The 12,067-nt window shown below is 36.3% G+C and overlaps 1 protein-coding gene across 3 annotated transcripts in view; it reads right to left on the reverse strand.

Annotated features, from left to right (window-relative positions):
- The window catches only part of PRKD3 (protein kinase D3), an 82,216-nt gene that overhangs the window by 1,128 nt on the left and 69,021 nt on the right, over window positions 1–12,067 (reverse strand). For 2 of the 3 annotated variants that reach the window (XM_028496567.2, XM_007103384.3), the window contains 6 exons: window positions 11,735–11,807; window positions 10,573–10,679; window positions 5,747–5,908; window positions 5,408–5,506; window positions 2,571–2,838; window positions 408–493 (listed from right to left, as the gene is read on the reverse strand). In XM_028496567.2, the coding sequence (XP_028352368.1) occupies window positions 408–493; window positions 2,571–2,838; window positions 5,408–5,506; window positions 5,747–5,908; window positions 10,573–10,679; window positions 11,735–11,807 (795 nt within the window). The other variant, XM_028496566.2, reaches the window with a different exon arrangement.

Here is a 12,067-nt window from a genome sequence, read left to right on the forward strand (position 1 = left end):
GAGCACAGGCTCCGGACGCGCAGGCCCAGCGGCCATGGCTCACGGGCCCAGCCGCTCCGCGGCATGTGGGATCTTCCCGGACCGGGGCACGAACCCGCGTCCCCTGCATCGGCAGGCGGACGCGCAACCGCTGCGCCACCAGGGAAGCCCTAAGCCAAACAATTTAAATGGCATCTCTGATCTCTTCAATGCAAATATAAACCTTTTAGTGGACATTTTAAAAATAAAATATATTTGACAACATAATGTGTCATGCTCACCTTACAAAAAGGTGAAATGAATACTCTAAAGCCCTAAGACATGTAGAATCTATTGCTTTTAAGAGTGGTTTCATTAAGACAGTCACCATGAACTGCTCAAATGAGGATCGCCGAAGAGAGATACATTTTTTTTTTTTTTTTTTTTACCTGCAGCCAGGGATGACTAAGAGATTTGTCCACACTGTAACGTTTTCTCATCTTCACTTGAAGTAGGTTGTTTATCAAATCAATTGCTAAGGGAAAAGACAAAATTAGATACATGAATTTGAGTGTATGGAGCATCCCAAACCTGTGACTGCCTGGAAAGCAGTTCAATCCATAGAAATATAAGGTTGAGGATTTTTGCTTCTCAAGGACATGGCCTTTAAGCTAACATGCTGGTGATCCATAAATAGTTACTGAATTCACAGTGTATCTGGTTTATTTAGGAGACAGTATAGAGTGCAGGTTAGAAGTACAGACTGGAGCCAGCCTGCTTGAGCTGGTGTTGTTACTACGTGTGACATAGGGTGAGTTAACTAAAGTATACTGTGCCTCGGTCATCTGTAAAATGAGGTTGTTGAGAAGATGAAATAAATTTAATACACATAAAGGGCTTAGAATGGTGCTCAGCATATAAATGCTGAGTATTAACTTATTTTTTAAGATGAATAAACCAGACTCTGATTATAGGCTGATTTTTTTTGTTTCTTTTTTCCCTCCCCAATGATGCCATGTTCTTCTCTAGTCTCGGGCTTGGTCTGCAAAAGTAGCCAAAGCCATTGCGTTGCTTCTACAGATGTGGTTACAGTGAGGTGATAACTTATTACCAAAAGTTCATACTTAACAAGTATTAGCAAATAAGTTCATGGTATTTTGGTGTATGTGGTGAGATCTTGGCATACAAATTTTATCCAATTATTTGGAGAAATGGGCCAACTGCAAAACCAAAGCAACCAGGTAACTACAACATCCCTTTGTAACAATATAGTTGTTACTAAGGCATGGGTCCAGGGATGAGCCAAATGAACGACTTATACTATACTATTTCTAGTTCTAAATACCACCCAACTAGCAATGATTTTCCATATTTTTGTTTTTGCCCTAATCAAGTTATTTTTTTCCCGTAAGTATTTTAATTATTAATTTCTCTGTATTCTAAATACTTCAGACTTTTATCCATTGTTCCTTACGTGGTGGTCCACTATGTGCATCAGAATCATTCGGTGTATTTATTAAAATGTATTCAGTGTATTTATTCCTGGGTATCAATCCAGCTGGTGAGTCTTGAATCTCTGGGATAGAGCCAGCAGGGTCTTCTTTTTAATAAATTCATCAAGTGATTCTGATTTAAGAGGTCTGCAGACCACACTGTCCAAGGAGCTCTAAGATGACTTTGGCAACATCCCCAAACCCTCATATGTACTTCTTCAGTTAGCTCTGTTCATTACCAAATGAGCCTACTATTTATATGTTGTTCCTCAAATTTTTCCCAGTTTAATGGGCTATTAATCCCTATGATTAGGGCTGGCACTTTTGGGAAAACAAAAAAAAAAGACCCCCCGTTCCAAGGGTTGGCTAAATTCAGGTGGGGATGTTCCCCAGTAGTGGTTCTATCAAAGGCTATGGGAATGTTAAATAATGTTTTAAGTGGTATATAAAGAACCTAAGTTACAGGTCTCCATTCAAGGAGATTAGAATCTAGTTCTGAAGATAAGTGGTTGTGAAAAGATAAATACGCCCAACTAGTAGCCTAAGTAGATCTTACACAGTTTGGAGGAGGGGTTCAGGGAAGACTTCTCAGATGAGCCACAAGTTAAGGGATCTCTGAAGAACTGGAAGGATTTCGACAGCAAGGAGGAGAGACGGGTAGGCAGGGAAAAGACCTAAACAAAATGCAGCGAATAGTTGAAAGTAGCTTGCGTAGCGCAGTAACGGCGGATGAGGCTAGAAGGCAAACGGGCCGTATCACAGAGACCTACAGATGCAGCCTGGTTAGAGGGAGGCTGAGATAAATGTCCGGGAGCAGAGTAAGATGAAAGTAGTGTTTCCTGAAGGAGGATGTGGCAGTGGTGACTGAGAAGGACAGTTAAGCTATTTGAGTAGTTTCAAAATGAGGTAGCTGGGGCTTGGATTAGTGCCCTGCCTGCGAACTATAAGGAGGATAAAGAAAAGATAATGTAAAAGGAAGCATGCTGAAAAAATTGGTAAACAGTTGAATTTGGAAGGTGAATGGGAAATATTAAAAAGAGAAGTCAGAAGAGACAGGGTGATTTGGGATCACAAAGATTTTGACTAAAAGGCACAGACCTAAAATTTATTTTTTTTTACCTTCACCAGAAATTTCTTTCCATGGATTTGGTGGGTACATAAATGCAGCATTTTGGATTTGGTCATTTATATCTTCATCTTCATTAAAAGGAAACGTGCCGCTGAGGCTCACATAGACAATAACTCCCACTGACCACATATCTAGAGAACGGTTGTAGCCTTTGCTCCTGAGAACTTCAGGGGCCAAGTATGCAGGAGTTCCTACCACAGATCTCCTGAACGACTTTTCACCAATGATGCGTGCAAAACCAAAGTCACACAGCTTCACCTGGAAATTAAAGGATGATGTTAATTTTATATTATTGATATATGTATCTATATATACATACCTGTCCCTAAACATGATACTGTATCATTTCAACACATTTGCCAACTGTATTGATTATGAATGTCAAAAATTATAGATAAGGAAATTGCAAAATACCCTTTTCCCAAAATTTAGATACATTTATAACCCTGTGATCATTACTAACAGTATGAAGAGCTTTGCTAATGCTTATTTCAAAAAACCACTTTTGAATTCTAGCTTCCAGAATGCCAAATACCAGACTGGTGTTATAAGTGCTCAGCGTTTTTGATGAAATGGAGGGTACTGATCTTTTATCATTTGGCTTTTAGGAGATCACTTTCTTTTCTTTTTTTTTTTTTTTTTTTTCTTTTTTCTTTTTTGTGGTACGCGGGCCTCTCACTGTTGCAGCCTCTCCCGTTGCAGAGCACAGGCTCCGGACGCGCAGGCTCAGCGGCCATGGCTCACGGGCCCAGCCGCTCCGTGGCATGTGGGATCTTCCCGGACTGGGGCACGAACTCGTGTCCCCTGCATCGGCAGGCGGACTCTCAACCACTGCGCCACCAGGGAAGCCCTAGGAGATCACTTTTCTATCACCTGTAAGCAGGAACTATATGTTTCACTTTTAAATGCTCAGTGGCCTCACAGTGCCTGGATAGAGGTACTCAAATGTTTGCTGAAGGAAAAATAAGTTATGATATTTAAAAACTTACCCTTTATTTTGCTTAATCGTAGAATCTCTCTTCCCAAGGACACTATATATTGGCAAGTAAATGAAATTGCGGTGTATTAAAGATAACTATTAATGTGGCCAGTAGAAGAGTCATATTAGAGATTGTTTGAAAGAGAATGAGTGTTTTCTATGACTATGGAACAAAATATTGCTAGTTAGATGTTTAGATTTGAAACAAGTTATATCTGGGGGTAGCTGCAGTCACTACCATGCCCCTTTGGGAAGAGAGTTCTCAAATGTAATGAAATTGGCAGAGTTCAGAATACTTATCTTGCTGCCCATCTTCTGTGAGGTTCAAATTTTGGTGATTAATGATACATCCATGCTGAACAAGCAAATGCCAAGTACTGTCCGGCGGAAATGCCCTGATTCACAAAATGTCATCACTAAAAACTTCAAGATAAATTGAGAGGCCTCTACAAACCAGTGGTACAAACAGTGAGTGGAAAGCAAAGATGGACGGACCTTCATACATGTTTTTATGATGATATTTGTTCTGTGTCATTATTGAATTCAGCTACTTCCTCTGAATATTTGAAGAACAGGATTATTGACCATGAAGAAATGTGAACTCTTTTTTTCATTAAATGCCATATTTCAGGTAATATTTTGATAAAGTAAAGATGACTTGGCAGTTTGGCAACTGAATAAAGAAGAGGGGCCATGGCTAGCACTTGACCAAAAAAAAGAGTAAGTGACATTATTTTCCCTTTGTTCCTAATAGAGGTCAGAAAGCTGGAGTTTTAGCCTTAGCTGTAGGGGTGTACATCCTTTGTCCATACTCTCCTGAAGATCAAATGAAATAATACATGGAAGCACTTTAAAATATTGCACCAATGCTTATGGAATCTTTTTGACCTCACAAAGATAGAGGATTACTTTTATTCACATAGACATTACAAAAGGAATATGATTACTTCCTTAAAAGTAAAAGAATTGAATAAATTTTTTTAAATACATTTTTTTCTTGAAAGAGAATCTGAGTTGTATTTACCAAGTGAAATAGTCATCTGTTGTCCTTATTCTAGCCACTTGTCTAATTGTGTTTTAAATGTACATAAACAATAATTTGGCAACACATTATTCTAGGTGATGACAATCGTGAGAAATATCCATAGGTACCACCGATATATATTCCTCAGGACAAATGTTTCAAACTTTGGGTTAATAACCATTTTTAGGTTATGAAATAAATTTGGATCAAGATCAACACTTTTTAATGAAATGAAATTTAACCAAGTAAAAAAATGAATGCATCACACGCAGGAGAGACACACACATACATATCGCAATACATATGTGAGCACTGGTCGTGATGGCAAATGTAATTCTTCCGTAGATTTTGCTGAAAATGTTTGAAATATAGTACTCTAAAGAGGAAGAAGTGTTGGCTGCCTGCCTCAACCAAAATCTAGTCTTCTCATTTCAGCGTCATCCCTCAGTTTGTTTTATTTCATGGGGAATTTGTCCTGAGCACCAAGCACCAGCCAAGGCTGACTCTCCCTACTTCATTCCCAACCCACAGGGAGGGGTGAATTGTGCAAAAAGTGCAAAAAAACTATTCCTTGAGAACTGGTCTAAAAAGTCATTAAGTCTAAAAAGTCTTCATGAAAATAAGCAATATAATTAGTAAAATCTGAATGCAGACTACTCAGGTATAAATCCTCAATGGCAGTTATAAGGTAGAAACTTCTTTTCTGTAAGATGGTGGTTATATACTGAACCTACAGCACTGCCTTTCATTATACGTGGGTACTTCATAATGTTGTCAGACATACTTAAAACCGTACTTAAAAAAGGTTCTGGAGAATATCTCACCTGAGGAAATGGCTCTGCTGATGCGAGTAGCACATTTTCTGGCTTTAAATCACAGTGCACAATATTCTTAAAATGTAGATTCCTTAATGCAACAAGTATCTGTTATTGAAGAAAACAGAATTTTTTTCTATTTCTGGAAAAATCACAGCTAAACACTAACTGGACCCCTTGAGTGGTATAATAATTTTAAAAAGTCCACTACAGTTCATCAAGATTTAACTAAAAGTGTTCTTTTGTTCTTCAAAGTTAACAATTCCCACCACAATATTACAATATGTAAAAGCACTACCATTTCTTGTAGTTTTTATTATTTTCTAGTTTCAAAAAAAGTTAAAATACCTGTGTGACCATGAATTTAGTTATTCGTTCTGGAAGTCGACTTTTCTCACTGGACAGAATCATTTCCAACATATCTCCATGTAGCTTCTCCATTACTACAAAAACTCGTTCTGGGGTTTCAAACATACATTCCAGGTTTACAATCCCAGGATGGTGCAAATTCTGAAGAGTTGCAGGATATTTATTGGACCAACTTGAGTAAAAGTTTTACTGTGCAAATATTAATATCTAACAATGTGCTGCAATTAATTGTATGGAATAATGGCACAGAAAGCAAAAAATAGCTTAGAACAATAAATAAAAGCAAACAAAATAAAAAGGATCATAGATTTTGATTTTCCAAGTTCTGTACTGGAGAGTGGATACACTGAAGGGAAAGAATGTCTTCCCAGTTTTTCCAATATAAATGCCCTTGTCCATTACTACTACTTTTCCTTCCTTCTCATCTTTTTAATCTTCTGATAGTACTCTAATTTTATGCTGTCCATGAATAGGCACCAACTGCCAGTCAAAGTTTAGCCAATTACACAGAGCTTTGGTTCTTTGGGGCTGTTTGTGAGGGTCTTAGCTCAAACAGGTGGTTTTGTCTTTAAGGTAGTTATTTATCTAAGTCTTGATCTCGTATTATACCTTGATTTGGTCTTCCCTCTTTTAGGCTCAGCATCTCTTTACTACCATCACCCCTTTTTCTTAAGCACTACCAGGTTAACAGGGTTGGAGAAATACAAAGCTGAACGTGATACTGTATCTGCTAATAAAAAAGCAATCTATCTTAACTGATATTAAAAAAAGAAACAAAACTTCTTCAAAAGCAATTTGAGAAGTCAGCCATACATAAAAAACATTCAATGGTTCTTTATTTCTGGACATAAATCTAAATTCCTCTGTGTGGATTTTAATATCTTCAGTAATCTGGTTTCATTCTTCTTATTCAATCTTAAATATGCTCTTAAATATTGGCCCGTGATTAAACTTTTTAATACTTATTAACAGAAATATATTTTTCTTATGCTCTTTTTCCTTACTATGGGTATCTAAGTATGCCAAGAGGGCAAACTTTTTTTCGGCCTATGTGAAGTTGGGCTCCATCTCTAAAATGTGTTTTGAATACACCATCATTTCTCAATTCCGGAACACTGTAATGCCTCCAGTTTAGCTCACATCACCTCTCTTCCAGACTACTGCAGTTGTTGCCACTGCACTCTATGCAGCACTGCTCTTCCCATGGTACTGCATTACGTGTATATGTATCTTACTCTGTAGCCTAGTAAGTTCTCTGAGAGCAGAGACTGTGTCTTAGTCACTTTTAGCTCAACTTCTGAATCATGGTTGGTGTTTTAAAAATGTTTAGAAAGTGAATAGCAAATGCAAGATAAATACTGTTTACTAATCAGCTTAAAACAAGTTAATGACACGGTGTTCCACGTAGCAAAATAAAAAGTAACACAATCTTATAGTAGATACATGAAAGTGAAATACCCCACAGTGGTGGGGCATGATAATGGCAGTAAGCAGAAGATTCAGAACATCGTAACTTTGACCGATTTAGAGTTGGAAGTGTGGTTGGCTGTCCCCTATGTTGCAGCTGACTACCTCTTAAAGTTTCTTTTTTCCCCCCACCATCCTTGGAAACACATGCATGCACACACAAAAATAGAAGTATGCTGTAACATAAATTCTTTTAACCACTTCTTCTATTTGTTTAAATGTCCTATTTCCTCTAGAGTCTGTTTTGGTAAATTATACTTTCATAGAGAATCATTTTCTCCAGGTTTTCAAGTTTATCTAACAGAGTTGCACAAGATAGTATCTTAAGATTCCCTAAAATTTTTTCAGTATTTGTGATCGTCTCTCCAAAATGTTTTTATATCTTCTTATATTTTGATTCGGTTGGACACTTATTTTATTGTTGTCCACTCCCTCCCCCACCCGATAATCAACTTTTGGATTTATTATACTAAATTTATTAATTTCTTTTTTTATCTTTGTTAATTCCTTCTGTTTTCCTCAGGTTGACTGTTCATCCTTCAACTTCTTGGGTTAAGACTCTTAATTCATTTATGTTCATTCTTTCTTGATTAAATATTTAAGGTTACCAAGATTTCTGTCAGCAATAGTCCAAAAGCTCTGATATACAGTATTTCCACAATTATTTTCTCAATACTCCAATCTTGATTTTGCTCTCTGATTCAAGAATTAAGACTCAAAAAAAATTTTTTTTCAGGTGGTGGGAGTTTTTGTTTTCTGATTTTATAATTTATTTCTAGCTTTAGTGCATTAAGACCAAAAAGTACTGTTTATTCTACTGTTTTTTTTGAATTAATAGGGTACTTATTTGTTTTTAGGGTACAGTGTTCAACATAAACTGGTTAGATCTACCTTATACTGTTTAGGCCTCCTATGTTCTTACTTAGCTTTGTCTATTTCATCTGTCATGGACTACAAATGTGTTTGTCTGTTCCTCCCTGTATGGTCTCTAGTTTTCCTTTATAGATGTTTTTGATGTCATTTGGTTTGGTGTGATTTGCACTCTTCCACTGTTAGAGTGCCCTACTTCAATTCACTTCATGTGTTTTCTCTTGAATTAAATCTTATTAGATCATGACTCCCTTGGCTTTCTTCTATTTGAGAGGAACTAGAGAGAGGCTGTCACGATTGTAGAGCTCAGAAAGAGCCAGCAAAACCCAGTTTTTTTTTTTTTTTTTTTGCGTTACGCGGGCCTCTCACTGTTGTGGCCTCTCCCGTTGCGGAGCACAGGCTCCGGACGCGCAGGCTCAGCGGCCGTGGCTCACAGACCTAGCCACTCCGCAGCATGTGGGATCTTCCCGGACCGGGGCACGAACCCGAGTCCCCTGCATCGGCAGGCGGATTCTCAACCACCGCGCCACCAGGGAAGCCCAAAACCAGTTCTTACTGTGGTGCCTCTTCCTACATTTGCCTGGTCCATTTCCACTGTTTTTGGAAAAACTTCCATCTATTTTGTAGGGCTGAACTCTTTTCTATTTTTGTTAAAGATAGACTATGCTTTTCTGTTTATCATTTTTCTTGTAGCTTTTGGGTGATTTCCAAGAAGAGAAGGGGAAAACACTGAATTTATACTACAACGGTCAAACTAGAAATTCTGCTCTTAAGTTTCTGAGAACGTTTTCCCATTTACATAGGGAGCCATGAGAGCGCCTCACCTTTTCTCCCACTACTCTACTACCCTCTTCAGGCAATAGCAAAAGGACATTTGACATTACTATAGCCCTGTGAAATGAAAGTGAAAAATCCCACAGGCGACAATTATTTAATTCTGAAATATTTTCATTCTGAAAATAACCAGAGGGCTATAATAATAAAGTGTTTAACATTGTGTATTATCTGGAAATTCCTAAATTTACTTATTAAGATTTGCAGTTGATAACGTGGGAAAAAAGCTTCAGTATTTAGTACAGAGCTGTGTTTGTGATCAAAGTAACAAGGAGAACTTTTACGTGGAATCTAAAATATGACACAAATGAACATATCTATGAGATAGAAACAGACTCACAGACATAGAGAACAGACTTGTGGTTGCCAAGGTGGAGGGTGGGTGGGGGAATGATGGATTGGGAGCTTGGGATTAGCAGATGCAAACTAATATATATATGATGGATAAAAAACAAGGTCCTACTGTATAGCATAGGGAATTATATTCAATATCCTGTGATAAACCATAATGGAAAAGAATATGAAGAATATATATATGTATAACTGAGTCACTTTGCTGTAGAGCAGAAATTAACACAACATTGTAAATCAACTATACTTCAATAAAAATTTTTAAAAATGACAAGGAAAAATCAATCCTTATGAATAAATCCTTAATATTTATTTTTTTGCATATTGATTGGATATTGAGAAAGAGTCCAAAATTAGATATGAAAAAAGATCTCTAACAGTATATTCAAACCCTAATGCAGAGTCTGAATACTGTTAATATTCTATTTTAAAGGTAGCTTTATAGGAGGAGGCAGCCTTGAAGTGACCACAGGTAGCTTGTAGACCACAATCTTTTGATTATCACTCCTCTGAAAAAAAGTGAGGCAAATGTTACTAACAGTGACCAATAATGTAATAAATGTAAAATTAACTACATGTTTATATGTTTCTTACCTTCTTCTCCAAAGCACAAGTTCAGTAGGCTGTGTCTTCTTGAACTTCACCCACAAGCAAATGGGGCTCTGACAGCATTAACTATTATATCACCATTTCTTAAATACTATGCAAAAGCTCCACAATGAATTAATAAATATTTGCATATTATAAATTAATTATATGATATTCAGAAAAATAAAGCTAAATTTTACTCTTCTAGATGATGTCCAAAAGAGATAAAAAATGCTAAATAAAAACACAGTAATTTATTTTATGGGATTTAAGTCATTGCCAATATATCTTTAAAAATATACCTTAATGGACTAAACTATTATAATGAAATGTGGTGGTAGAAATATCAAAGTATTTTGAGCTCATGGAGTGATGAATTAAGAATGAAATTTGAGTTTTTTTAGTTTAAGATCTTCCTTAGGAAAATGTGTTCTAAACGAACTACTACCATAATGGCAGTCCTTGTAACTCCTAGATTATTGTAACCTAATTTTGCCTTTAAAAAAAAAAAAAACTTAGGGGGTTAATTCAGATGCTCACCAGCCTCTCACTGAGCCAAAAGGTCATAAAATGAGAACAAAGAAAGAAAACAAAAACCAAAATCTTATCAGCACACTAAATAGACTTGGATTTAAAAACTCATAAATCAAAAATTAAAACCAATACAAAGCAACTTTTTGTGTTTTTTTTTTTACCTGTAAAATAGCCACTTCATTACGGAGCTGACTCTCCTGTTTTGTGGGGAATCTCATCTTATCAATTACTTTAATAGCCACATCCCTTCCAGTCTTTCTGTGTTTTCCTATTTTTAAAAAAAGTACAGAAAAGAAAAGACACAAATTGACATCCCACATACAATACAAAAGCTTTATCAGGAAGTTATCCACAAACTGAAATTGATATGCATGTATTTTTGTATTTCTTTTTTTCAGCTCATTTTGTTCTTTCTCCATCACTACCCTTTAATTTTAAGAAATAAAGTATATTTTCCCTTATAGTAATTGCCCCTAATAAAGGCTGTTTCATTATTTGAAACAGCAGGAAATTTGAATGAACCTGTTTGCTGAAAAATAATCCACTTTATTAAAGAGATGATAGTTAACTATGTGACTTAGTCTTTAGAAATTCTGTCAAGATAGAAACATCGTACCAATTAATTAATTTTATTCTAGGTTCACTGGATCAGCATAGAGTGACTTAACTATACAGCCTTCAGGCAGAAAGGCCAACTAGTCTCAGTAAGGAATGAAACGATTAACATTACTTTCCTTTTATACCTTGTATCATAGCTTATAAAGTACTTTTACATATATTACATATTAATGAACATTAATGAACATTAAAAATCCTGTGAACTATGCAGGTCAGGTTTTATTAGCTCCATTAAACTGATGAAGATACTGAGGCACAGTGAGGTTAAATGACTTTGCCAATGGAAGTCACAGAGCTGGATAAGATTCCATGTCTTCAGACCTGATACCATTCATGCCAATAGTAGACAAATGGTGCCATTTGTGTGGGAAAACCAGTGGGGCATATACTTCAATAAACAAACTTTCATGGTCCAACATAAACTTCAAACCATTTATTTTTCCCAAATATCTTTATGTGTAAGCTACAAGATAAAGACTTGTGAATTTTCTTATTCTTTCTGTTACTTTTTAAAGTTCTTGGTTTAAATTAAGCAATTAATACTCAGTTATAATGAAAGGGGCTTTAGCTAAATGTATGTAGGAAAAACACCTTTGAGAAAAACACCACTTGCCGAAACTGTGACAAGATGTTAATAGCTGGCAGATGTTTTTAAATTTCATAATTTGTGTTATCTACAATATGCAAAAGGCTGTAGTTGCTTACCTCCATAGACGATACCAAATTGGCCTGAACCAAGCACCTCATCTGCAAAGATCTGGTAAACGGTACTTATGTCCTATTTAGGAAAAAGTAAGCAGTGTTATTACCTCTATGAAATAAGGTCAACATCTCTGACTCTTTTCATTCAAATACTTAAATACATTTTTAGTTTTTATGATTGACGGAACTAATTTTCACAAAATATTTTATGAAATATAGGCTTTCTATGTCCTAAAAAAGCCCAACTTATATAATACTATAACTTTTGTTGTTGTTGTTGCAGTACGCGGGCCTCTCACTGTTGTGGCCTCTCCCGTTGCGGAGCACAGGCTCCGG

This window comes from Physeter macrocephalus, chromosome 12 (genome assembly GCF_002837175.3).
Source record: "Physeter macrocephalus isolate SW-GA chromosome 12, ASM283717v5, whole genome shotgun sequence".
NCBI lineage: Eukaryota > Metazoa > Chordata > Mammalia > Artiodactyla > Physeteridae > Physeter > Physeter macrocephalus.